Here is a 26,855-nt window from a genome sequence, read left to right on the forward strand (position 1 = left end):
TGATTTTTCAAGCATTCAGTTTTATTTAATCTAAATCCCAAGTACATTTTAATGCTTGTGCAGGATGATTGATAACAGACAGCTTTGATGCTAACAATAAGGAAAAGATTAGTGAGGAATGCTTTGCTGAACACTTTTTCGTGAAATGACATCAAATTGGGACACTGGTTCTGGAAGAGGAAACAATGAATCACTCAGATCCAGGTGCTCGTTTGCTGAAGGTTTCACAAAAACAACTTCACGAGCCATTTGCTAAGCAAACACAGCTTACTCTCACAAGCAGCATGCAGACCTGACTGTAAAAACAAAAGCAAGGTGGGACGCTTTCAGTGACGGAGGAGGAGCCCGTCTGTGTGTCTGATTACAGCAAGGGGGTCAAAGGTTAAGAGGTGGCAATCAGAAAGAGTTTGAGTGACAGACGAGGTGGCTCTGTGTTTCTGCATTTAAAGGGGCGGCATTATGTGTTCTCCAGGCGCAAACTGCATCATTACGACAAAGGTAACACCAAAACTCTTTTCTTTGTGACTCTTTCATTATTAGAACAAAACAATATCCATTACAGAAACTCACACCACTTTATGATTTTTGTTTTGTTTGAAGAATTCAGACTTCTCAGTCCTAATAAGGCAATAAAATGGAAAATTTAGTTTTGAGGTTAAAGGGGCAGTATTATGTTGTTTTGTTTTAGCCATTTTGAAGCATAATTGAGCAACAATGTTTCCTTCTGTTGTTATAAAAATCAAATATGACTTAAATTTTTACTTTGTAATTTAACACCTTTAAATTGGGCCTCTTTAAAAACAAAGGGAATAAAATGTGTGGGAATCAGAGAGCTGGAGGAGATAAAATCCCACTTTAAAGGAATAGTAGAGCCAGACCCGAGCCTCCTACAGGTTTCAGACCGATCCATTTTAGTCTCCAGGTCATCTGCATGCGACCTGTTATCAGCTGGCTGAGGCCTTCACTCTGTCAGTGGCTAGAACTGCTATGCTTAAGCTTCATCAAAGTGCTCATTCTGGGTCCGTTTGTCATGTTTTCTGGTCTGTTTTCTAATCCGTGCATCAGGGGAGGATCCAGCAGAGGTCTATCGGATCGGGCCGAGTCACAGGCTGCAGAGTCTCACCTCCTCTTCCTCCACCAGACTCCTGAAAGGCAGAAAAACAATAAAACACGTAAATAAAGTAAATAACATTAATACAAAAGCTGATTAAACCAGTAAAACCAGATGTTTTATATTAAAGTCCTGCCATGTGGAGCTCAGCTCTCAGCGTGACGTAAATCAGGAAGGATCTGTGTGTGACGCAGCAGAGCAACGGCAGAATGACCTACAGCCAAACGGTGTTCACATTTTCAGAAAACTGAAGCACCAAGCATCTGCAGGAGCTGCTCTGAAATACTTTCTTGGGCCATAAGCCCCCCAGTAAGGGCAAACTGGGCTAGTTAGTGTGTGTGGTGGAGGCAATTCAAACCAAAATAATTATTTCCTATACATGGATCTAATTAAGGATAACAAAACATCCAGTATATGAAGAAAAGTAGAGAAAACATTGGGTGAGGGTTTACTGTGTGAGTCTAAAAGAGTGAAGTGGAGCTGTGGAGGATTAGTAAATGAGTTTAATGAGGGGTGTGCTGACACTAAAAGGCTGGTGCAGAGCAGAGCAGAAGGTAAGATGTCTTCTAAAGGTGACCTACTATCCTTCCTTGAACAGGTTAGGATACAAAATATGTTCATCACATTTCTTGCAAAAAAAAATATTCTCTGATAATGATATTTCTGTTGTTATTTCTGCTTAATTTGGGTGAAACTGTTGATGGATGTTCAAGGTGATTTATTATGCTTCCTTAAACAGATTAGGGAATTTATGGGCAACACAGAACATGTTCATTACAAAATAATTTTTAGATAGAGATTTTGGTCAATTCTGCCTTTTTGGAGCTTCTTTTATGGCCTCCTGTCACTTTAAATCCAAACAGGCTGCTGCCCCAAATCAACATTTACACTCACGTGTGAAGATGGCAGCAAACAGATGCACAATTATACAACCGTACATCTTTGAAAAGCAGAAGTAGAGCCTCCTGTAACAACCAACACGAGCACAGCAAGTGGTTTATAGACGGTAAGTCAACAACAAAACTCTTGTTTTTTCCAGCAGCCATTGTACAGCAGTAAAACCAACGGAGCAAACGTGCTTATAGCTCAGATTGGGTTGCTAGGTAACGGGCTGGGCTAGCAGGGTTTGCTAGGTAACGGAGCAGTGCCCATCAGATATAACTTAACAACTGGGAGGTTTTTGAAATGGTTCGTTTTCCAGACACCAAAACCATCAAATGGCTTTGGTGTCCTTTGAGCACTTCAGGGGTTTCAGACCCAAATGGAAGAACAAAAACTTGCAAATGTGTGAACTTAATTTGTCCTACAGTTTTTTTTAAATAAGAGATGATCGCTGTATTCTTGGTTTGTTTTTAGAAGCATTTGAGACACAATGGAAGTATAAAAACATGCAAAATGTGAATTTTGCATAATAGATCCCGTTTAACTCTCTTGAATCTCAGCTCAAAACGCAGCAGGGCCCCCTGTAGGTCAGAGGCGGTGGCACAGGGAGCAAGGGGGGCAAGAGGATGTCTGTGGCAACGACATGGGATGGCAGAAGTGCGTCACTTCACATAGCAGGATGGCAGATGGTTGAATAACTTCAGTGAACCAAGGGAAATGACAAGAAAGCCTCAAGGTCACATGCAGGAAGCTGCATCACTTCCAGGAGCTGTTTCCTGTGACCCGGGCGGACACGGATGTCAAGCCTGTCTGCAGGAACATCTTAAAAAGAAACTGCGGATTTCCAGGCTAAACTACGTGAGATGGACCACGAAATAACCTTTACGTTTCTCCCCCCACATGATTTCATACAGACATACAGAGGAGAGTAAAGGTCTTACAGTTCGGCTCCAAACGAGAGGCTGGGCAGCATTAAACATCCAAAATTAAAAAATGTAAAAATGCATTCAGAAATACATCCTTTCATTAGAATAAATTAACATTTCTAGTTCACATTATTATTATAAATTTCACCGGTTAATTCCACAATATATAAATTTAACTTTTGTGGAAAGAAGAAGAGTTGAGAAGAAATTCAGAGGAAGTCAAATTTACTGTAAAAGACAACAGGAACACGTGGAATAAAACACTGTGACAAGAGGAAATGAAAATGAGGACCAAAATGGTATTCAACCAAAAAAGTTGGTGTTTGTGCTGCTTCAGCTTTAAAATGCTAATGCTAATGCAAAGAGCTCCAGTTTCTAAACCAGGATGTTCACAGTTAGCATCAGGCTCAGAATATTCACCCAAATATATTATAGTTGTGTTATGAAGATATAAAGATGCTTCATTATGACTTTAAACATCCATTCATTATCTTGTTCTGATTTCATGTTAGCTCCAGCTAAAGGTGTTAGCTCTGCCTAATATAGTCCATCATGTGTGTTTGTTTCATCAGATACATTGAGTATAACGGCACATGAAAAATTTGGCGAAATTTTTCTTTTCTAAACTCCAAAAGCAAAACATGTAACAGACAATTTTAGAAATAATTATGAGCTTTTACATATCACAAGCAAAATTTTTTACGCTAACAGGAAAAACACAAAAAAATTTAGGGAAGCATGTTCAACTAGTTGTGGTTCACTTTAAGATTTTTATGAGTGTTTTGTTTGGCAAAAATGTGAATAATTCATGTTTTATGTTCTCTTTCTCGCAATTAGTCAAAATTCCTTTATTGTCATTGTGCAAGAAAGCACAACAAAATTTAAAAAGTAGCAACTCTAAAAGGCAGTGCAAATATATAAATACATAATAATAGATGAGTATGTTTTAATAAATACAAAAAAAACCCATAGTTGGACACAGGGAAGAAGGAAATAAAAATGTTGATCAGAGTCTGGATGAATTTGTTGTGTTCAAGTCATAAAATCCCTAAAATACGGTGAAGTTTCTGATTTTAACCTGCTAATATCTGTAAATGTTCCCGGGATGAGAATATCTTTGCATGGTACTGTGAATATTCATTTTTTTCTGTTACAGAACAAACATCAAACTCAGCATCCAGCAGATTAAAATCTAAGATCAACATGCCGGGACCACCATGCGCTGTTCTTCAAGCCCTTCAGAAGACACTTCCTAAAGGGGAACATTGTTGAGCACCATCTGTTTCCATCTGACCCCCTACCATGGAGAAACACTTTCACAAAAGATGTCAGGGTCTGTGGGTTATAACTGTAACCAGACTTAATGAGGACATGCAAGAGGATGACAAACTTAACAGAGAAATCTCCTTGTGCTGTGTTTTTCTTTTAATAAAAAAACCCACCATGCCTTCCCTGTGACTGACAGTCACACTAACAATCAATCTTAACTTTCCATAAATCTTCCCCTGTCTCTACTGTAAACCCTTGTGGCAACGGCACAATGAGTATTACTACAACGGTGAGCTTTGTATTTATGATTGAGATGTGGTCCTATAAGGAGGAAAAAGCTGAAAAGTTTAACATTGTTTTCACAACCAAGCACAGAAAAAAGCTGTACCTTCCTTCTACTAGCCAGCTAAAGTGTGATTAAATTAGCTTTAAACTACAACACAAAAACTGACATGGCCCCCTAATACATACATAGTTATCTCTTTATTTGAAAAAAGAAATCAGTAAAAATATTCTGTGTATGACTGAAAAGTTAGTTATGCTAACCCTAAGGTGCTAACAGTAGAACCGCTAACGCTGCTATGCTATACCAACATGGCATTTAGCGGAAGCTAATGCTAAAGCGCTAACTTCAAAACAAATTATGTCTGCCCTTGAAAGACTACAACCCTCAAGCATCAATTTTATTTTGACATCTTTTCTTACCTGTAGGCTGCAATCTCCATGTCTCTTGCCATCTTCTCACTGAGCAGCTCCCTGTACTCCTCACACTGCTCTTTCATCTGGGATTTGAAGTCAACCTCCTGCTGCTTCATTTCTGTTATAGTAAACTAAACAACAGATCATTTGGAGTGTTTAAAAAAAAAACAAGGAGATGAAGTTAGAAAAGCTGCATCAAGAGTTCCAATGCCATACCTCCAACTCATCAACCTCATCCATGTACGCAGCCCCTTTCACCTCAACTTCATCCAACAGCTCCTCATTACTCTTCTCAAGGTCATCGAGTTCCTTCTGCAGCTCTGAAATCTGCAGAAAGACATCCAAAATCAGCCGTTCATTTACATTATGACGCTTTCTGCTAATAATTCCGATTTTTTTCTGGAATCCTAAACAACAAATCAACTTAAAATTGTCTGTTAATGGCTTATAAAAGCTAGTTCCAATCGATTACCCAATAAAGTCCGTTTAGACTTTTTTTATGTTGTAGTTTGGCCGCCATCCAGCAGAGGGCGCTGCCGGTCATTCTTGAGCGGAGGTTTGATTTTATTTATTTAATCAAAGATGGCGGCATGCCAGAACAGAGGGAAAAAAACGGCCCACGCAAGAGTTCGGGTTGGGATTCAAAATGGACTTAACTTTCTGTTTTGAAATATAAACAAGTTTCACCTTAAAAGTTCTCATTCAGGCGGGTTTCATTAGGGAGCAACGTCGAAGGCGAGGATGTGACGACAGGAAAGGCAAAAATAGGAACAAGAGCTACATCTAAGCTTGTTGTCATAGCAACTCCATAGCAACTATTTACAAAGTTCACGGTAGTATTCTATTCCTCTTATTTTTCTATTCCGTGACCTAGAGATTTCTGTTTTGTTTCATCTAATAAATATGTCCAGGTTTATTATTGTGAGAAAAACACAATTTTGTGTTTATTGAGTTAGCATTTAATGCAGCTGACACAACATAATGTTAAAATGTAATTTTTTTTTTAAATTCAGCATTATGAAAGATTTAGCCTTTCATGTTATTGAAAGATGGCCGACCTCTTGCTAATTAAGTTGATCTATATAAGATGAATCAACTTTATATTATCAGGAACCTAACTTTACTTAACATAGAGATCATGAATATGGGTGAATATTTATCCATAAACAACAACATACCAACATCTGGCATAAAACATTGATGCCTGTAATTATTTAAACGCAGTAAATGCAATGATTGTTGGATGTCTTCTGTATTTAGTCATATTTCTGACCACCTGATGACCACAAATCCCAAATTTTCTTGTCGTTCAGCTCTGATTTAGTCTTATTAGAGCCGTTTAAGAATGCTTACAGCCATGTCAGTACAATGCCCCACGAATGTGATCCAGATGGGAATATCTTGATGTATGGTTAATGGATTGCCATCAAAATTCATGCAGACATTCATTGTTTCCAGATGACGACTCCCACTGACTTTGGTGATCCCCCCGACAATTCATCCTGCCCTACCACAAGGTTCACATTTGTGGTTTTAGGGTGAAATGCTTCAGCATTAAATGGATAATTTGCAATGGTCATCATGACTGTAAGACTTTCATGCCTACAATTGCTGCGAAAAGGGAAGAGGAGAGATCAATTTGTAAATTATAAAACCAGATCAATGACTTGCAATGGATGGTTACCTAAAACTAACACTTGCAACATAATATTGTACAAAAGAGCTGAAGTATTGAAAGTAACTTTCCTTTAAAGTGGTTTTGATCTATATTTATTGAGGGATTTTGAATCCTTTGGACTTGGGTTGCTTTTTCACCACTTTTTCAGGCCAAAAGTAATTTTAGACAAATATTTTGTTTCCCTAAGTCACTTAAGATTCACCAAACTTATTCAGGATAATCAGATTTCTGCCACAAAGTGTGAAAATTAACTGCTGTAAGTCAAGCTCCTCATATAATACACTTACTTTTGTGTTTTTGTGCATTTAATAATTTTTCACGCTTATCTGTTCCCTAAAAAAATATACTGTAATTTAGCTACACCCAATAAGCCACAAAATGGGTGAACAACATGCGGTACGCAGGCCACTTGTGGCTCTCGGGTTTATTACACGTGGCCCACCAGTTTTACATTTTCTAAGGGCAGGGTTTGTTTTTTATAACACAGCAACAGGTATTGGTTTGGTTCACTGACCATTTTAATTTCACAGTAAATAGGACCTCAAACTTGAAGAAACCTTTTCTGAAAAGCAGGCTTATGCTAATTCTTTCCCAGGGAGATTAAGACATACAGTGTACTTGTTGCTGAGAATAGACAAAATCTTACCAAGTATGTTTGGTCTAGTTTCTACTGCAAATATCTTAGGACACTTGAATAAGACACAACTAACTTACAAGTAACTTTTCAGCAAGAAATATGAGCTGGTTGTAAGTCACTGATTCCTTAATGTTAATTAAAAAATGCTAGATCCATTGGTGGATTATTTAATTTGGAACAAGACATTTTCCCCATGTTATAAGTGAAATAATCTGTCAATGGAACTATGATTTGATTATATTTTTCCACCTAAAAATTAGACTACTTTTTTTGATTGAAATATTGCGAGTTCAGTTTTTTGCTGGATGGGTCAAATGTTTCTGTGAAATTATTGTGCTGCTTTTAATTTAAACACTGAGGCCAACAAGAACTTTCAACATAATCACTTTGGCAAAAACTTTGGACATCAGTGTAACGTGAGAGGACAGAAAAAACTTGAGATTTATATAACTTTAGGAAGTTACTAGAAAGTCTGGCTGGTTGGATGCAGAATAAGCACTTTCATAGCTTCCTGTACACAGTAACTTGATTAATTTCTGTCCTAAAAATGATCAAATAATAGTGAGCTGGAGCTACTAAGAACAAAATCAACAAACACAAAAAGGCAAGGTTAGCTTATAGGAGCATCCCTCCCTCAGTGTCAGTGTCTGTGTTGCCCTGCCATGAGTAATTGCAGCAATCATAGAAGTTCAACAATTATCTGTCCCAACCAGATGGGGATCAGGCTCACATTTCAGAGAAACTGTCTGAGCAGAGGGAAGCCCGGCTCCTGATGACTCGCCAAACCGGCCGAGCCAAGTGAGAGTCCTCTCCTCCTTTCCCCTGGCATGATAAGTGGAGTGGAGTCATGCCTGTATATGCGAGCAGCGGCTTTGGACGCCATCACTGCCTGCTCTATTATATACAGTCCTGAGTCGGGCCTGATTTCACTGCAATGTGTTTGTTTGGTCATGTTGTGTTTCAGTGAGAAACCAGAGCCTGAGCATCCATCAGAGGCGAGAGCGGAAGCAGAGCAGGTCGAGTTGAGCTGTCCATCCGTCAGGCGGCGCTGACCTGAGCGGCGCTCGTGTTGGAGAGAAGTGGATGATGTTGGAGGAGCTGTGTTGTGGTTTCAGAGGCTTGGTGTTTATTTAAAGAGCTGGAAGTGGAGCCGCAGCCTCGGTAATGAGAACCAAACCACCAGGTTTGCTACAGATGTGGTCAGCTGTGGTGAAACCGTTGATAGATGTTAAAGATGACCTATTATGCTTCCTTGAACAGGTTAGGAAATGTATGGGCTACACAAAACGAGTTCATTACCAAATCATTCTTAGATAATGAGATTTTAGTCTGGTCAATTCTGCCTATTTGGAGCTTCTTTTATGGCTTTTTGTCTCTTTAAATCCAAATAATCTGCAGGTGGCCACACATGAAAATCCCTGCAAATGCCTGCACATCTTTTAAAAGCAAAAGTGGAGCCTCCTGCACAACCAGCAAGAATTCAGCAAATGGTAAGTCAAAAAAAAAAACACTTAATGTTAGTACTGCTGGAAAATAGATAATTAACTATATTTATATTTAGACATGTTATCAATATCAATAGATAATAGGTCTGTCACAATAACAAATTTTGCTGAGCGATTAATTGTCTCAAAAATTATTGCAATAAACGATAATATTGCTTGAAGACCTTTTTACACTGATTTAATGGAAATAACGTAATAATGCATGCAATTTCCTGCCAAAAATAGATACACATTATTTAACACTGGACCTGATAAACAAAATAAACAAAACAACCTAAAATAAAATGGATTCTCAGTCTCAATCAACAAAAAATGTACTAGAATAAAAACTAAACAACATAAAGCCAAAGTGGAAATAAATACTGCATTCAACCAAAAGAGTGCAGATTATGAAGTCTGTATATTATGTTGCCCTTCAGTAATAATTAGATTTAAATAGAGAAGATGGGCACATCGACTACCTGATGCAATAGTTCACACTACAAGGTTTTTTGCTCCTATTTTTCCCCTTATGACAATCTTAGAACGTTGGGAGTTCTAAGATTGTCGCTTGCGATTTCATAACTGATCATCCTGTAGTGTGTGGTGTGTTACGGTAGATCGTCGTTGCCGCTCTGATCTAAATCAGAGGTTTTTCCCGACTGGGAGCTTAACGCTGCCTGTTGAATGTGACAGGTAGCCAATCAGAAAGCGCGGATTCTGGGCGTGCCGTGGTGGCGTAGTGGTTAGTGCGACCCATGTTTGGAGGCCTTGAGTCCTCAACGCGGCCGTTGCGGGTTCGACTCCCGGACTCGAAGACATTTGCCGCATGTCTTCCCCCCTCTCCTTCCCCGTTTCCTGTCAGCCTGCTGTCATATAAGGGACACTAGAGCCCACAAAAGACCCCCTGGAAGGGTAAAAAAAAAAAAAAAAAGAAAGCGTGGATTCTCCTCCGTGCTCCACATCTTTTTTGTATGGGGATGGGTAAAAAATGGCTGATCAAGATTTATTTCCACTTTTCAAATCGCAACATATGTCTTGAGGCAGTGAGTGTATAAACTTTTCAGACTTTTATGAGTCTGGAGCCAATCTGTAAGCCTGTGGTTAATAACCGAGGCCACTAAGGGAGATAAATCCTGTCTGGGCTGCAGACGGGCTTTCACATCTCCTGCTGAAAGTGTCCTCAGAGTAAACACTCAGGATCTCCCACACTGCTGCTCCTCTGTCACTCAGCTGCTCCTCGCCTGCTGTGAGAAACCATTTGTTTTCAGGCTGGGATACGAACCCAGTTATGGATTTAAGTTTTATCTGATCTTTGTCGACGAAGAAGGTCCGAATGTATAATTAGAGGATGTGGACCAAAAGGAGACAAATTATGAGTTTAACTTTAAGGTTTCTTCCTGTGGTGGCTCTTGCCTTGACAATTCATGTCTTATCAGCAAATTAGAGGTGATAAAAATGTCAAAACCCTTGAAAAATAACCGAAATTATTTTGTTCATCTATAACAAGATGGCCAGTGCACAGAACCTAAAAAAGGGAAGTTATTGTGAAAAATATAAAATTACCATGTTTTTGTACTGCCATTTGGGTTTCAACTGCTTCTAAAAACAGCCAAAGTGCTTAAAAAAACCACCGAGCCGTTTTTTGGCAATAGGTTTATGATTTTTGGTGTCTGGAAACCAGCCATTTCAAAACCATCCCAGCAACCCCAGTAAAGCCCAGCCTGTTGCCCAGCAACCCGAGCTGAACTCCAGCACATTTGGCCAGCTGGTTTCACCGCTATATGTGTTGTACAATGGCTGCTGAAGAAGACAAGTATTTTTTGTTATTGACTTATCCTCCAGAAACCACTTGCTGCTTTATTGTTGGTTGTGCAGGAGGCTATACTAATGCTTTTCAAAGATGTTCGGTTTATAATTGTGTATCTGTTTTAATTTTTATGTGCAAGTGTAAACATTAAATTGGCGGGGCGTGGCCAGCAGCAGTGTATTCGGATTAAAAGTGACAAGATGCCCTAAAACAGCTCAATCTGGAGGGACCTCAAAATAGCAGAAGTTGGCAGATTAAAATCTCCTCTTTGTGCAAAAACATTTCATGAATGTATTTTTTGAAGCCCATTGACCAATCCTAACTTGAAGCATAATAGGTCACCTTTATGTGAAGATAACTTTTTATCTTCACTTAAGATAACTTAAGTGAAGTTATCTTTTTAACTTTTTAACTGTGGCACTTCGTTTTAACATGAAATATTTTATTGACTATCTGCATTCCTACTAGTAAGAGTAACAATTCATTTTTACGGTTCAAAATACCTTTCAAGATACCTCAAATGACGTCACCAAATCTAATTACAATTCAAGATATCTTAAACTTAATTATGGCTAGTAAAATTACATTTTTAGAAATCTGAATTAAGAAATTACAAATGGGCCCCTTGTGCTACAACTGAGCTGTCCAAATAGTTGCCTGCGGAAATTTGGGTTTAGTCAGAAGATGCCACAATGTAGAAAGAGTTCAGCAGTTTGTTATATGCGGGAAATGCAAATCTTTTGAATTTGAAAGCTGCTTAAGTCCGCAAATAATTTACTATTTATTATCTTCCAACAAACACAATGCACTTAAAATTGGATTTGAAGAGCAAAAAGTACAACTGTCTACTCATTCCCAAGCTGAAAATTGACGATTTATGAAAAACCTTCTCTTTTTTTTTTATTGAAATTTTAAAATGACTGACATCTTTGATATTACAAGAGAAGCTCCTATTTAACAAAGATCTCTGGAAAATTATATTTAATACTTGCATAAGAAACACATGAGTTCTTGCAGTAGTCTGCAGGGATTGTTTAGAAGTAAAAATGACCTGATCTGACCCAGAAAGTCTTTTAAATTTTGTTCACATGGCTACACTTTTTGTAATTTGGATGACTTTCCCTTTTAATGGAGCTAACAAGAGAAGGAAGCTCACTCACCAGAGTCTTCATCTCGTCCACATCAGTTATCTCTGTTGGGTCTTTGACCATTGACCCACCAGTTCCTCTCGCTTCCAGTTTCTTTCCATCGCTTTTGCCAGAGGAGAGCGCCCCAAACTCCAGCTGAAGAAACAAACGATTAGGAGACAGAGCAGTCATATAAGTTTGCAAAGTTGAAAATCAGAGAGATCACAGCGGCGTCTCGTTGAGTAAGGTAAGTGCACTTTGACAGATGGAGCAAAAAGCCCCTACAGAGGGGTGGATGAGCAAAGCTCTCTCTTCATGCACCTGATTTGTAATTACATTGGAGGGGAAACAGCCGAAACAGGCAACATGAGGGCGCACAGGTGTGTGGGACGAGGCCAACAATCACCACTCCCGTTTAAATCCAACAGCAATCATTTGAACATCGAGACAATCGTGTCTCATAATTGAGGCCAGGCGCAGACAGGACGCCATCCAGCTGGCAGAGGAAGACGCCGAGTGGGAGGGAGAGAGCAGATAGACGGGATTTAGGCAGAAAAACCAGAAGACAGTCACTTTGAGACAGACACTGGTCTGGCAACTGCTTTCCTACACATACCAACTCCGTTGTAATGTCCCTTCACTGCTCCATCTGGGATTTCTTCTTTGTTTTAATGGCTGTTGGCAAACAATTATTGGAAGCATTACCGCCGCCAAGTGGTAAGGAGTGTGTACCACAAAACAACAAAAAATGCAACAAAAGATTAGATCTTGTTACTCAATTTACATCGTCTTCAAAAATAAAAGACAGCTTGATAGCTTTGGCTTCAGGCAAAAACTATCAACAATATCTAGTTTCATTTTCATTTGCTAAGATTTTTAATCCATTTGGGCTTTCTCCCATTGAAGTGGATTTCTCCACCGGGCCAATCAGTGAACAGAGGAAACTCTGAATGATGACGTTGATTTTTTCCACTGTAGCCTGCCTGTAGTTTTGGCAATAGCAGCGGGGGAAGTGAACGAAGCTGTTCAGTCCATGTTGAACTCTGATGTGGAACAAAAAAGCAAATTCTGGTCCGTTTAAAAACCTCAGTATCAGTTCAGCTGAAGTGAACTCTGATCCGCTTTGAATGCATATGTAAATGCAAAGCAGGCTGGAAATCACTTTAAAAGCAGAAAGAGGACAATAGCGCAGGGAATTCTGGGTAAATACAACCAAACCAAAAGCATAGCGCTAGCAGGATATATCGTTTGTGGTTTTTTGCCAAATACAAAAGTGAAATCCTTTAAGGTCTACAATCTGATGCTAGTCCATTCTTTACAATTTGTTTTTTTTTTTTGAGAAAAAAGTTGGGTTCAGTGTCTTCTTCACAGGTTTTCTTGTCATTTTCTTCAGTGGTTCTTGGTGCAGCGCCCCCACAGGTGAGGAAGGGTACATGTTTTTCAAAAGATTTGGTTTATTTGACACAGTGCGGTGTGAAAGTGAACCACAGCAGCTGAAAATGTAACAAATGTTGCAATTTTTGTCCCCAATCGAAGCAGCTAAGACCCAAATGGAAGTACAAAAACATGCAAAATGCAAATTTTACTCTTACTTGAGTCATTTCTTGGACAGCTACTTTTTATTTTTACTTGAGTAAAAATAAACGTTCAAGTAGTGCTACTCTACCATGTTTTTATGACTAAATTATTTTTATATAAAGAGCTGTGCATTTATGACTATCAGGACTATCAGGTGTGAAAACACCCTAAAACTTCAACCGAGTCCAGGCCTCCAGGAAGTAATCGTTTATCTGCAGCCGAGAGCCTAGGTCCTCTGAATGAACCGAAACGTTGAACAAGAGGCTGGTTTGTACCGGTGTAGTCAGACACACAGATGATTCAAATAAAAATGGATCAGATATTCTTTTCTAATGCCTCTAAAAACATCCAGTGCAGAGCTGAGAGGGAGCCTGGGAAGGCGGCCTGCAGTCTGATTGCAGCCCTGACCTCTGAACCAGCAGACATCCTCACCCCAGTCGGGGTCAGACCCACCGGAGTTCCAGCCTGACCTCGATGCTGTACCTTTGAGTTGCACTGCAACTACCAAGGTGGACGAAAGCCGTTCTGTCCGGGTCCAGAACTACAAGCCCGACTCTCAGGTTCTTCTCCTCTGTTGTGCTAAGAGGTAAAGAAAACAAGTCGGGGTGTCGCAGCATGATTTGTGAAAGCTGAGATTTATGTGGAGACCCGAGTGGGGGGAAGAAGAGGAGGTGATCAGCAAAGAGGATGAGGAGCAGCTGTCAGAAGGACCTTAATTAAATAAGAATCAATTCTGCAAAAAAGAGCAAAACATTGTTTTAAACAGCAAAAGGTGCAATTAAGGATTCATAAATGCACAGCTCTTTAAATAAAAAATAAAAAACATGGTAGAGTAGCACTACTTGAACGTTTATTTTTACAAAGTAAAAATAAAAAGTAGCTGTCCAAGAAATGGCTCAAGTAAGAGTAAAATTTGCATTTTGCATGTTTTTGTACTTCCATTTGGGTCTTAGCTGCTTCTAAAAACACTCGGACATTTTGGGCAATAAGTTAATGATCTTAGGTCTCTTGAAAAGGAGGAGTTAAGTGAGAATCAACAGGCACTAAGCCGTTACCTAGCAACCCCAGCCAGCCCAGCCCATCGCCTAGCAACCCCAGCTGAGCTCCAACCAACACGTTTGGTCAGCTAGTTTTACAGCTTTATTCGCTGTAAAGAGGAGGGTAGAGTACTCAAAAACCGTAGCACTGCTTCAATGTATTTTTGCTCAAGTATATGAAGCTATTTAAGAAATTACTCTAGTAAGAGTAAAACATGATTCGGTAAAAAAGCTACTCAAATACTGAATTACTGATCAAAACATCAACCATTTCACATTTATCTCACCGGATAAAACAAAATATAAAGGTATTTGGAGAACTAAAGGAATATAATTATTACAGCATAACAACAAGATAAAGTCAGGCAAAAGAAAGAGTTATCCAATTAAATTTCTTTCAATATAAAATGAAACTAACAAAAACGACAAGTCTGTGTCTGAGTTTTTGGTTAAAACAAGCTTGTTCTTCAGTCAGTGAAGTTATTAAAAGTACCTGCGTTTCCATTTTCCATGGAACTGGGCAAACTGGAAGTATGTAAACAAACTTAATGAATGGAAACACGGCAATTTTGAAAAAACTCACATTTTTCAATAAGAATTTTGGTAGTATAACAACCAACCAGATGTTTTTACTGGTGGAAAAGACAAAGACCGGAAGTAGCAGGAGGATGATGATGGCGCAGTAAGCTTTGCGTACATTTGTAAAGGAAATGCAGCTAGAGGGTAGAGAAGCCAGAAATATTAATCAAGTAAGAGTATCGATACTTCAAAATAAAATTATATATGTACAATTACAGCAGACTAAAGATACTCAGTTTTTCCAAAAAGTTACTCAGGTAAATGTAACTAGCCACTACCAAACTCTGAAAATAAGGTTTAAATCTGCAGGATAAAGGTACGTTTTGTTTCTTATTAGGTTTATCTGGACACATCCTTGAGTCTACAGCCAGAAACATCAAACTTCCTTGTGGCACATTTTGTGTTTCTGTACCTGGAGGCTCTCGGCCAGCTGGCGGTGGTACTCCTTCACTTCCAAGGCTGGGGTGATGTCAGGGCTGCCAAACCTGACCGCAGCTGCAGCCAGCGCCCTTTCATCTGGCTGCAGCTGGCTCTCCACCTCCTGCATAGACATCCAACACACAGAGAAACACACCGATGATCCTCCATGAAGCAGCAACCATTCATGCGCCACGCTGTTATTTAAGGCCCATCCAGTTTATCATTCTTTGGATTTTCCATTTGCCTGTTTGGCGACCTTGGCATATTTAAAAAAGTTACAAAATCGTGAAGCTGAACAAATCAGAGCCAAACTTTACTTTCAATTCCTTAAAGACTTAAACTCCTCAGTTTAAATGAATGCAATAATGTTCACAGCAAAATCCTGGGAAACAACTGAAAATGTTCTCACTATTTCCATTTAGTGCCTCAATTTGCATGACTTGTACATTATTTGTTTATACACTGAGATATTTAAGTTGAGCTTTAATTGTAACTTTTAGGTCAGAATAAATTTGTGTTTTCTATAAAATAATCTGTGCATGGATGTTTCCTTTAGTGCCAACTAAAGGACAAAAATTGAGACATTGAAAAGCCTTTTTGATTATTATACTGCAGAAACTATAAGTATCATGTGGTTAGCACACTTTTGCTAATTCGCTAATAGCGGTCACATTTTTCATCTAGCGCTTTTTGCTAACTTTGAGAAATATTAGCACACTAAGCTTCCTCTAAACTAATTTTTACAGAGAAATTCTTACCTGCCTGTTTTGTAAACTTTATAAAGTTCGACATCTGCATTGATGTTTTGGTTATCGACCTTTAAGAGTTCTTGAAGTAGTGAGCCGTTTATATTCATGCTTTTATTTTGAAGGGGGTGAAGACTGTTTACGCAGCACAATCCTCACGTTCTCCTTCTCTTTTTATTTTTTAACCCAATAACTTTATTTCAAACAAGAAACATACAGTAACAAAATAAAATAAGATATAACCAATTTAAACAATTATTATAGAACATGTAAATATGACATCAAAATTAAATTGGTGTTTAAGGTTTGTAATCTTTCAAGGGGAGATATAATTTGAATTGAAGTTAGCGCTTTAGCATTAGCTGCTGCTAAAAACATGTTAGTATTGTGCATTATTAGTTCAGTGGAACTACGACAGAGTATCATAGACTTAATAAGAAAAAACAAAGTAACGAGAATAAATTCATATCACAAGAATAAAGTCGTAGTATTGCGAGTATAAAGTTGTATAAGAATAAATTTTAACTAATATAGAAATAAAGTCATAATAATGAGAATAAAGCCCTAATATTTTCAGAATAAAGTTGTAATATTACTTCATACTCATAGTAATTTAACTATTCTTGTATATTTCAACTTTATTCTCGTACGATTTTATTCTTGCAACATTAATTCGTTCTCATGTTATATTGAATTTATTCTTGTAATTTTATTTTATCGTTGCCCTAATATTCCGTTAGCGCTGCTAACTGTTTAGTTAGCATTGCCCACCAGTGAGATACTGGAAAGATGAGTAAAATTGTATAATTAAAGCAAAGTGGAGGAGTGAACAAGAACCTGAAATCATGTAAAATAAACTGAGTAAAGCTGTTAAAGCTGAACACAGAAACAACCTCTGCATGGATTTCTTCATCGTTGAACGGAGTTGCTCCTTCATTATTCAGAGGCAACATTTTTCTGCAGCTAAATAATGACTCCTGATTTGTCAGGAGAAATTGGACGTCCATAAAGCAAACTGATTTCTGTTTTTATTTTAGGTTTATCCACATTTCCCACACTGTGAGTTGTGGTCCGGAGGGACTGGGCGGGTTTCAGGGTCGAGCAGCAGAGGGAAAGATGGAGTCGCTCCGGGTTCGGCTGGGCTGCGTCTGTCATCTTCTGGTGAGGCAGAGGATCGCTGTGAGGCGCAGCGACGACGCATGGATGCAAACAAAGTTATTTTAAAGGACCGCTTCACTAGTTTGGCAAAAGAACAAGCAAATAGTTAATTTAGCTGCATTGTGTGTTTGGTAAATATAAAGACTGCGCAGATGTTTGCTGTAAACCAACTGTCACCACATGCATTAAAGTTTCTCTCGGCGTCGAGTTCAAATAAAAACTAAAATGTCTCAAAATAGCCACAAAAACTGCCTTCAAATAAAACTGAATTCCTCAGATTTCCAGGTTATTATAGTGAAAAAGGCCGAAAGCAGACTTTTTAATTAATTTGTGACAGGTAATATTGAAAATGACCGAGATCTGAAGAACGGTTCTAATATCTCCCAGGTTAGCTGATGTACAGCTCTGATTAAATGCTGCTTTGCTCTCTAATTTTTCTGGATCTTGAAAGGACTTTTAAAACTTCTGCTGAAAGGTTAAACAGGGATTTTTCAAGTCGTTATGTTGCGAGATAAAAAGAACCAAACATACCTTTTATCAAGAAGCTCATTAACTTTCTTATTAGATAATGAAACTCTCATTTAGAACGTTAGCATATATTTTTAAGCTTCTACAGTTAATATATTAATGCTTAAATAATATTTCAGCAGCTTATTCCTAAAAGATTAACTTATTTTTAGTTTAAGGTGTTTCAGACAAACTTCAGGCACATGAATGAAAGGAAAAACACTCTTTTGTACAAACTTATAGCATTTTAGCTTTGCAGAAAAAAATCCATAATTGCTATGAAAAACAGAAATTTGAAAAAGAAACCTAAATAATTAAAAGTGATCAATTTTCCCAGAAGGAAATGATCTGTTATTTACGTCTGGCTCATTGGTTATTCTCCCATTTTCTCCTTTAATCTGCAGGATGTTGATTCATGATGAAAGGAAACGAGACAAGAAGAAGAAAGTTTTACTTCCACCGAGGCTTTATCTTGATTTTTGTCCTTTAATTTATCTCTACTGACAGTTTTTAGAGGAACTGACCCAATAACAACCTTAAAGACAAACTATTGTAATGATATTCCTTAAATATGTTTTTATGTTACCAAGTTGTGCACAGTCAGATTATTTGAAGCAGAACAATTTAGTGTTAATAGAAAAGTGATCAAGTGTTTATATATTTCTCATTTATTTTTGCTTTTATGTAGTCAGAATTGCAGGAAAAATGTTGATGAGGTGATTTTGTCACTTGTTGAAAACTTTCAATTTTAAGTACCGAAAATAAAGCCAAGGACAAAAAGACTAAAAATAGTTTCCACCCAAAAGCTGTAGTTGCCCTTAAAACAGCAAATCCATCCAAAAACTGATCTTTATTTAGTTATTTATCTATTTAGTTATTTTTAAATCCCAGTTCTTCTGGTTCTTCAAACATTACTTTTTTTTATTTTGTTGTCCTTTATTTGTCCACAACAACATTAAAATTAATTCTGATTCTTGTTGGTTTATCACACATCAAATTAATAAATTATAATGTCGTTTGTGGCTGTAAGGTGACGAAATGTGAATAATTTACACAATTCAACTCAGATTTCGTTGTGTAAATGTAGCCACAACCAGACTTCTGAGTGAACGGATTACGTCTCTAAAGCGACGCACAATGTTTACAGAAGCAGCAATGGACGCCGCCATTTTAAAGTTTATTCACAATGAGAGCCGACAGACAAGATCATAAAAGGAATCTAATAAGAAACTAACAGCAGTGGCTTTTTATGCAGGATTGATGTTAACTCTTGTAACGTCTGTTTGGATCAGAACTAAGAGTGATGGGATTGTGATGCGTTTCACTGACCAAAAAAAAACCTCGTTCATAAATTTCATAATTATAATTTTTATACATTTACGGGAAGCATGCGCAGCTAAGACAAACGCTACAAAATCAGTACGGTGGCCGACAGGTGCAAACGAGCAGCAAACGGCAAAATGAAAGAAAATAGAAGCAAAAACCTTCAATCAACAAAACTAATGCGAACAAAGAGAGAGATCTGAACAAACTCCTGCCTAAGATCAGTAGCTGTTAGCGATCAGTAGCACACAGCTAGCGGATGTTTGGTGTAACACGCAGCAGAAAGCTGAGGCCGATGTTTCTCCCTATATCCAGTGGGTGGTCAGGTTGCTACGATCCATAGTAGCCACACAGGCACACCCACTAAAAAGAAACAAACGCACCCAATGCAACATTTTCATTCTGTTGGCTGAGAGGTTGCTAGGCGACGGTGCATTTTTGTTCCAAAAGCAAGCAGAGAATGTTTCGTTCCGCAAGAGCGCGAGGAGAAAGGTTTGAGTAAACATTACAAGTTTGGAGAAGACAGACACGAAGTGCTGCTTTCAAAATGAAAATGAAAGTAAAAGTATTAAATGTTTTGAGAACAAAGGACATGAAATTCTGCTTTCAAAATGAAAATATGTGCTCTTGGATTACGGCAGAAAAATTACCCCATAAAAATGCGACATAACCGTTCAGACTCTTGGAGCTTTGGAAACAATCAGATCCAAATTATTCCCATATATAGGAGTGGCAAAGATCCGATTTTTGGGGGTTGACAAGATGAGGATTGTAGAGAAAAAGCGGATTAAAGTCGCATTAGCCTGCTGTGTGAACGTAGCATTTGATTCAGCAAATCAACTGAAGGTTTTAGATTGTCACCACAAAAATAGTTTTTCATTTCAAATATTTTTCTTCTTCATCTGATTGATTTGTCTCACCATCTTGTGTTGGGTCTCCATGTTTGCCAGCTGTTCCTCATAGACGGCCACTTGGTCCCTCAGAGCCAAACACTCTGCAGTCACAGCATCGACCGCCTGCAGAGGCAATCAGAAGGAGGAAAGTTTGAGTTTACTCTTCATTGAAACACAAAAAGACTCGCTGTAGAATCTATTTTTGCTTCAATTTGGTTAAATTCACTTGCAGAGGAAAAGTAGAAACAAAAGCTCCCGATGCATTTAGGGGGTCTCGGCTCACATACTTCCTTTTTAGATTAATGCAGCCGGAGTGGCGGCTTTTATATTTGCACACAAGAATCCTCTTTGGGAAAATGGAAAAAAAAAAAAAATTGTGCTTGGTGAAATAAAATACCTGAATAATTAAGGTTTGTGTTTGTAAATCTGTAAAACTGTCCTCTGCTTGAACTCGAGTCACAAATCTCTGGTGCATTTCGGCAGAACTTTTAACATTTCGACTTTCCTCAACCTGGTTGGACAGCGACGCCCAAAGTGGGGCAACAGAACAGAGTATTTATAGAAATATTACCAATTATCTGACACTAAATGCCCTTTTAAGGTTTGCTCAGATGAAAATACAAACGTCGAGAGGGAAAACCTGCAGTCAGGAGCTGCTTTTTAAATCCTCTGATGTTTTTGGAGCAGTGGCGTCCCTCAGGGCGCCACTTGGCTCGCCTGCATTTCCTTCTGTAGTAGCACTGAAACAATTAATCAATTTTGAAATAATCATCCACTGATTTAATAATCAATTAATCAAATGCAGACTCAAAAAAGGCCAATTACTGAGAAAAACAAAATAACCATCACAGCAAATAAGAGAAAACTGTATAAAGATTAAATATATTTTGCATTTTAGGTAAAAAAAAATTTTTGTAAATAAAAATTAGTCACCTGGTTCAGATTCTGTAAAAAAATTAAAATCTCCAACTAAGCTCCTTTTGCCGTCTAATTATTTATCAGATAATCGAAAGCAATAATCAATGAATCTATACATTGATGTTTAGTAAAATGTCTTTTTTTAGCTTCATAATATTTCTTTGCTACAAATGATCAAGAGTTCACCAAGTTGATGCTATTTTACTGCATTTTAGGCAATAAAATGTTTATCATTCAAAAAAGGAATTTAAATACATGAATTTTCTCATGTATTTCTATTATTGTACAAAATAAGTGTTTAAATGAAAAATCAGCAGAATGTGTCATTTTTTAAATCCAATTAATTGATTAACTTGCAGGACAAAAAAGCGTAAAAAACGTAATTATCAATTTTGAAAAATCAGAATAAAATCAAGCAAATTGGTTTGATTTTGTTGTTTTTTGTAGAAAAGTAATGTAATTTAATTTTACTCTTACTTGAGTAAAACTTCTGGATTTGCATGATTTTGTTATTTGTTACTTATATGAATTACTGTAATTTTTGTCCTTAAAATACCAAAATTTCCACTTAACTTTACAGTTTGGTCCATCTGATGATGTAATTCTTAAATATTAAATGACTGATAATTTGATCAGTTACTCAGTACTTGAATAGACTTTTTACCAAATACTTTTTACTCGTGGGTAACTTCTTGGCCGGCTTCTCTTTCCTCTGACTTTAGTGCAGTTTTTGTGAACTTCTGATAATAGGCATCATTTTGCAGATCAGAGTGATATTTGGGTTCATTAAATTAAATTATTGGTTCAGTTTTTATGTCGGTTTTACCAGTTTTTAGTCTGAAATTGTGACGTTTTCACAAAGTTTGCTTCCACAGAGAAAATTAGGCTGAATTTGTGAGTCATGACATGAAACAGGTGCAAAATAATAAAACCGGACATGTTGTTTTTTTTCTTTGGAGGGAAGTTGAGCTTGTTGTGGTTTAATCTGTCCAATTTTCCCCTCCTCTCCTCTACATCTCTGCTCTTCATTTACTTCCCTGCCAGAATTTCCCACCGAATATTGTCGCCCTGCAGCTGCAACCAATTCAGAGCGGCAGAACGGAGCCAGCGGCGGCATCAGGGCGCTGCAGCATCGAGAAATGTGTTACATCTGTAAGGGAGGAATCAAAGCCACGCTCACATCTGGTCCAGCTGCGGGACGATTACTTCAGCCTGGTGTGAGGAAGAGGAGGAGTCCTGTTGAGGGTTTGGTTGCTGAACAACAACTACAGGTTGCTGCTGCTTATTCACAGCGGCTGAAACGCTTGACAACACCTCCACCTAGTGGGCAAGCTACCATATTACACCAGAGGTAATATTAAAATAACACTATAGTGACATTTTTCCCTTCATTATTAAAACACAATAAAGCTCTGACAAATTAGGAATCCGTTACAGAAACTCAAACCACTTTATTATGACTTTTGTTTTGTTTGAAGAATTCAGGTTCATCACTCCTGATAAGGAAATAAACTTTTAATATTTAGGGTTTTTTAAACAGTAACTGAATGTTTTCCAGCCACATATTATTTTGTATCACAATCAGCGTTACCTTTAGTTAAACGTTGGACAGATCAAATATAACTTAAAAGAAATTTAATTTCATAATTTAATACCTTGAAATTGGGCCTCTGTCTCTTTAAGAAACTCCTACTCTTCCTGAAACTCCGTCTTCAGGAAGTTATCACAACATGGCTCCTCTATTAACTCTTTAACAATGTTTTTACCAGCGCTACTCTGAGAAGAAGCTCGTTTAATGAGCTCAGTGGATGCACAGTTCACCCAGGGGTTTGCTAGTTGCTGCTAGCTAGTCTGGAGGAGCAACGCAGGGGAGTTACGGGTTTCTCTGTGAGATAAACTATGGAAACTGCAGCAGAGATACGCCTCAAAGGCTGAATGGTTGCCATGGAGTTTAAAGGATTTCAGCACACACATGAGCATGATTGACAGCACTAATACCCACCCCCTGGCTCTGATTGGTTGTTTCTTTTTAGCACTGAGAGAAGGCAGAGGAGCTCGATTTATTTCACAGATTATTTGTCTCATACTGTCACAACATAATGACGACTTCAACAAATATGTAAAAACGTATATTTTTTATAAAAGTTACATAATGCAGCTTTAATTAAATCACATTCACGGTACCTCTACGGTACATCGGATGTTTATGTTTTTCTTTTGTTTTAGAAATTCAGCAAAAGAAAGTCTGATATTTTACAATACGGAGAACAAATTTTACCTCAGCCGCATCTTGTTGTCCCTGCTGGACGACGATCCTCTGATAGGCAGCTTTTTCAAACTCCTTCTGGAGACATTCAAGCTCTTCCTTCAGCTCCTCTGTGTCACAAATAATCTCATCCTGCAGGCAGAAGGCGGACAGAACCGAAATGGGTTCTGACTGACGTGGACAGGAGGGAATAGAAGATGAGAAAACCTCGCCAACATGCAGCTGACACAGCCTACCTTCTGCCTGCACAGTTTTTCCACCACTGCCTCCAAGCTGAACTTCGGTTTCGCTGCAGTGGAGGTGATTTCGGTGGAGGCGGGTTGACCGTTCAGATTTTCCTCCAGATCAGCAATCTGACATTCAAGAGAGCCGTTCTCCTCTTCCAAACAGTGGGCCTGAAGGCAGCGGACCCAGAGGTGAAGAGACAGAACAGTAGAGAACAAAAAAAGTTTCTAAGTCGATTAGAGAGGCACCGATCCAATTTTAATATCTGTATTGGTTCTGATATTGAGAAAAGTTCTAGATTGGGTATTGGTGACAATGTCTCCAATCAATAATGGCAGATCTATTCAGTCTAATTCTATGCTCTGTGATTTTACATTAAATTTACAAATCCTAATTGAACTATCTGAACCATTTGAAAGAAGATTTGTAGCAGTTTATTTTTAAATGTTTGATCAAGGTAATAAATGATAAGTTATTGCGATAAAAGATAATATTGTTGGTTTCAGACCATTTTCAAGTAATATAATACTGATGGCATAATAATGCAAGAGCACATTTTCTCAAAGATCAATAAACTTTAAATTCTAACGAACATTTGACACTGGAAGTGGAAAACATTTTAAATATCCAAAATAAATAAACAAAACAAGAGAAACGACAAATAAAATTAATTAAGTTTACATTTTTGACCAACTTGTGAAGATATGTGTGTATCTAAGTTTGCTGTACTGTGTAGAGGAATATAATTATATTAATAGTTAAAAATTATGTTGTTTGGTTGGTTCGCACTAATGATGATGAACTGGTGCAGAGTTGGTACATAAATTTGTAATTCAGTATATTTCTGTCTATGTAAAAAACAAGCATTTTAAGTCAATTCAACTGTTTTTCTCTATCAGATCGTATCGACAGATACTAAACCTCAGATATTGGTACCGCTATCTAAAGTGAAAAACTGGATTAGTTCATCTCTAGTTTAATGTCTTTCCACACCAACTCAATGAGTTTGACCAGCCGGTCGTTGAGGGCAGCCATGGTGGTCCGCTCCTGGATGAACCGGTCTAGACCCGCTTTATTCAGAGCTGTGGCTGTAACAAAGTCTACTTTATCACAGTCACATTTGCCAGCAGAGGCACACCTGCAAGAAAAGCAAACAACACAGAAACTGGACTGAAGAAGCAAAAATGTAAATCTGACATTTGTTATACGTAACAACCTCGACTACCAGAGTGTTTCTATTAAATCAAAAGGCTTTTGTTAAGTACTTACACTCTGAGCTTGACATTACATACTTCCTTAATACAGTTTTCAAAACACTCAGATATTTACTGTCTCATTTAATGTTGGACTGCGTGTAAACACTGCAAAAACACAAAGTCTTACCATATATTTTTTTTATCCAATTTCTAGTGCTTGAAATAAAGACAACTTACAATTAATTTTTTTAGCAAAATATAGGAGTTTCTTTTAAGTCACCAATTCTTTAATATAGAAGAAGTTGCTCAACTGGCAGATTATTTACATTTTACTTCCATTTAACACGTTTTCCCATGTTATAAAATAATATGCCAGTCGAACTAGTATGTTTAAAAAATATATTTCTAAGAAATTATTGACTTAAAACAAGGTCCTATATGTTGCAGAAAAGTAACTTGTAAGTTATTTTTCTATTTGCACTAGAAACTAGATCTAAAAAATTAAAAATTATTTAAAATTTATTTTCACTGTATATTTATTTCCAGAATATATATATATAGATAGATAGATAGATAGATAGATAGATAGATAGATAGATAGATAGATAGATAGATAGATAGATAGATAGATAGATAGATAGATAGATAGATAGATAGATAGATAGATAGATAGATAGATAGATAGATAGATAGATAGATAGATAGATAGATAGATAGATAGATAGATAGATAGAACATTTTTTAAGAGTTGCATTTTTTGTTAATAATGAATAGATTAATAAATTTAGCTATGCAGAGATTTATACATGTGAATTCAAACACGTTTTTAAATAAATGTTAAAACAGCCAGAATATCTTTTTTCCAGTAGTAACATAATAAAAGATGTGATGAACCCTGACCTGGCGGAGGCCTGGTGCAGCCTCGGCCCTCCGTTAGGACTCCGCCTGTCGTCGTCAAACAGCCGGCGGTATGAAGACACTCTGAGCATGGCCATGGCTCCGGATCGGGTCGGGATAAAAATGGCGCCAGCCGCGCCACACCGGGCTTTATAACCGCAGGGAATGTGGCATCGAGGTGAAGCTCACTGCTTATAGCATGAACGTCATTCAGAGAGGACTTCACACGTACCCGAGGAGTAAACTACTAAATCAAACTGGACAGTTATTGGGTTTTATTCCGCCTTCCACCAGTAACAATGCAGCACCCTGCAGGAGATGTTGCATGTATGTTTGTGATTTTTACTGCCTAAAAATCTTTATAAAACTGTGGTCAAAGCTTTATTTTTGCCATGACATGGTATTAAAATAACGTTTTAGATTTGTGGTCTACCTGTAGTTTTAGCAATGGCGGCGTGGTTCCAAATATTGAATTAACACTAACCGCCGTCTCGCTCCGATCGGGACTTCAACACTAACAGGGACTTCAATACTAACCGCCATCTGTTCGGATCGGGACTTCAACACTAACCGGGACTTCAATACTAACCGCCATCTCGTTCGGATCGGGACTTCGACACTAACCGGGACTTCAATACTAACCGCCATCTCGTTCGGATCGGGACTTCGACACTAACCGCCATCTGTTCGGATCGGGACTTCGACACTAACCGCCATCTGTTCGGATCGGGACTTCGACACTAACCGGGACTTCAATACTAACCGCCATCTCGTTCGGATCGGGACTTCGACACTAACCGCCATCTCGTTCGGATCGGGACTTCGACACTAACCGCCATCTGTTTGGATCGGGACTTCAACACTAACCGCCATCTCGTTCGGATCGGGACTTCGACACTAACCGCCATCTGTTCGGATCGGGACTTCGACACTAACCGCCATCTGTTCGGATCGGGACTTCGACACTAACCGCCATCTGTTCGGATCGGGACTTCGACACTAACCGGGACTTCAATACTAACCGCCATCTCGTTCGAATCGGGACTTCGACACTAACCGCCATCTGCCATCTGTTCGGATCGGGACTTCAACACTAACCGCCATCTGTTCGGATCGGGACTTCAACACTAACCGCCGTCTCGTTCGGATCGGGACTTCAACACTAACCGCCATCTGTTCGGATCGGGACTTCAACACTAACCGCCGTCTCGTTCGGATCGGGACTTCTGTTCTGAGTGGAGGACTGTTGTTTACAGCGCACGCAAATGTAAAACTTTAACAGTCTGCGCCTCCAGCAAGAAATCATTTTAAAATTTTTTTACAGATAAACTTACTGAAACTTCATGAATCAATAAGTATAATATTCTAAAATGTATCTACAAAACGCATAAATTTGTTTTCCATCATGTGATTCAAACACATTTTAAATATTCAAAATTGATTTTTTTTAAAGAGAAAGCAAATACAACTTAAAAGGACCTAAGATTTT

General features: G+C 38.1%; 1 protein-coding gene across 1 annotated transcript; it reads right to left on the minus strand.

Moving 5' to 3' along the window:
• Positions 1-26,162, minus strand: LOC102228932 (low molecular weight neuronal intermediate filament-like). The gene is made up of 10 exons (XM_023328272.1): positions 25,370-26,162; positions 24,267-24,411; positions 23,285-23,443; positions 23,061-23,180; positions 19,892-19,987; positions 15,230-15,358; positions 11,657-11,779; positions 5,104-5,214; positions 4,894-5,018; positions 1-1,145 (listed from the first exon to the last, which is right to left on the minus strand). Exons 1-10 carry the CDS (start codon positions 25,462-25,464, stop codon positions 1,103-1,105), a joined length of 1,146 nt encoding a protein of 381 aa, XP_023184040.1. The 5' UTR covers positions 25,465-26,162; the 3' UTR covers positions 1-1,102.
• Between the last annotated feature and the right edge of the window lie 693 nt (positions 26,163-26,855).

Source organism: Xiphophorus maculatus, chromosome 23, assembly GCF_002775205.1.
Source record: "Xiphophorus maculatus strain JP 163 A chromosome 23, X_maculatus-5.0-male, whole genome shotgun sequence".
Lineage (NCBI taxonomy): Eukaryota > Metazoa > Chordata > Actinopteri > Cyprinodontiformes > Poeciliidae > Xiphophorus > Xiphophorus maculatus.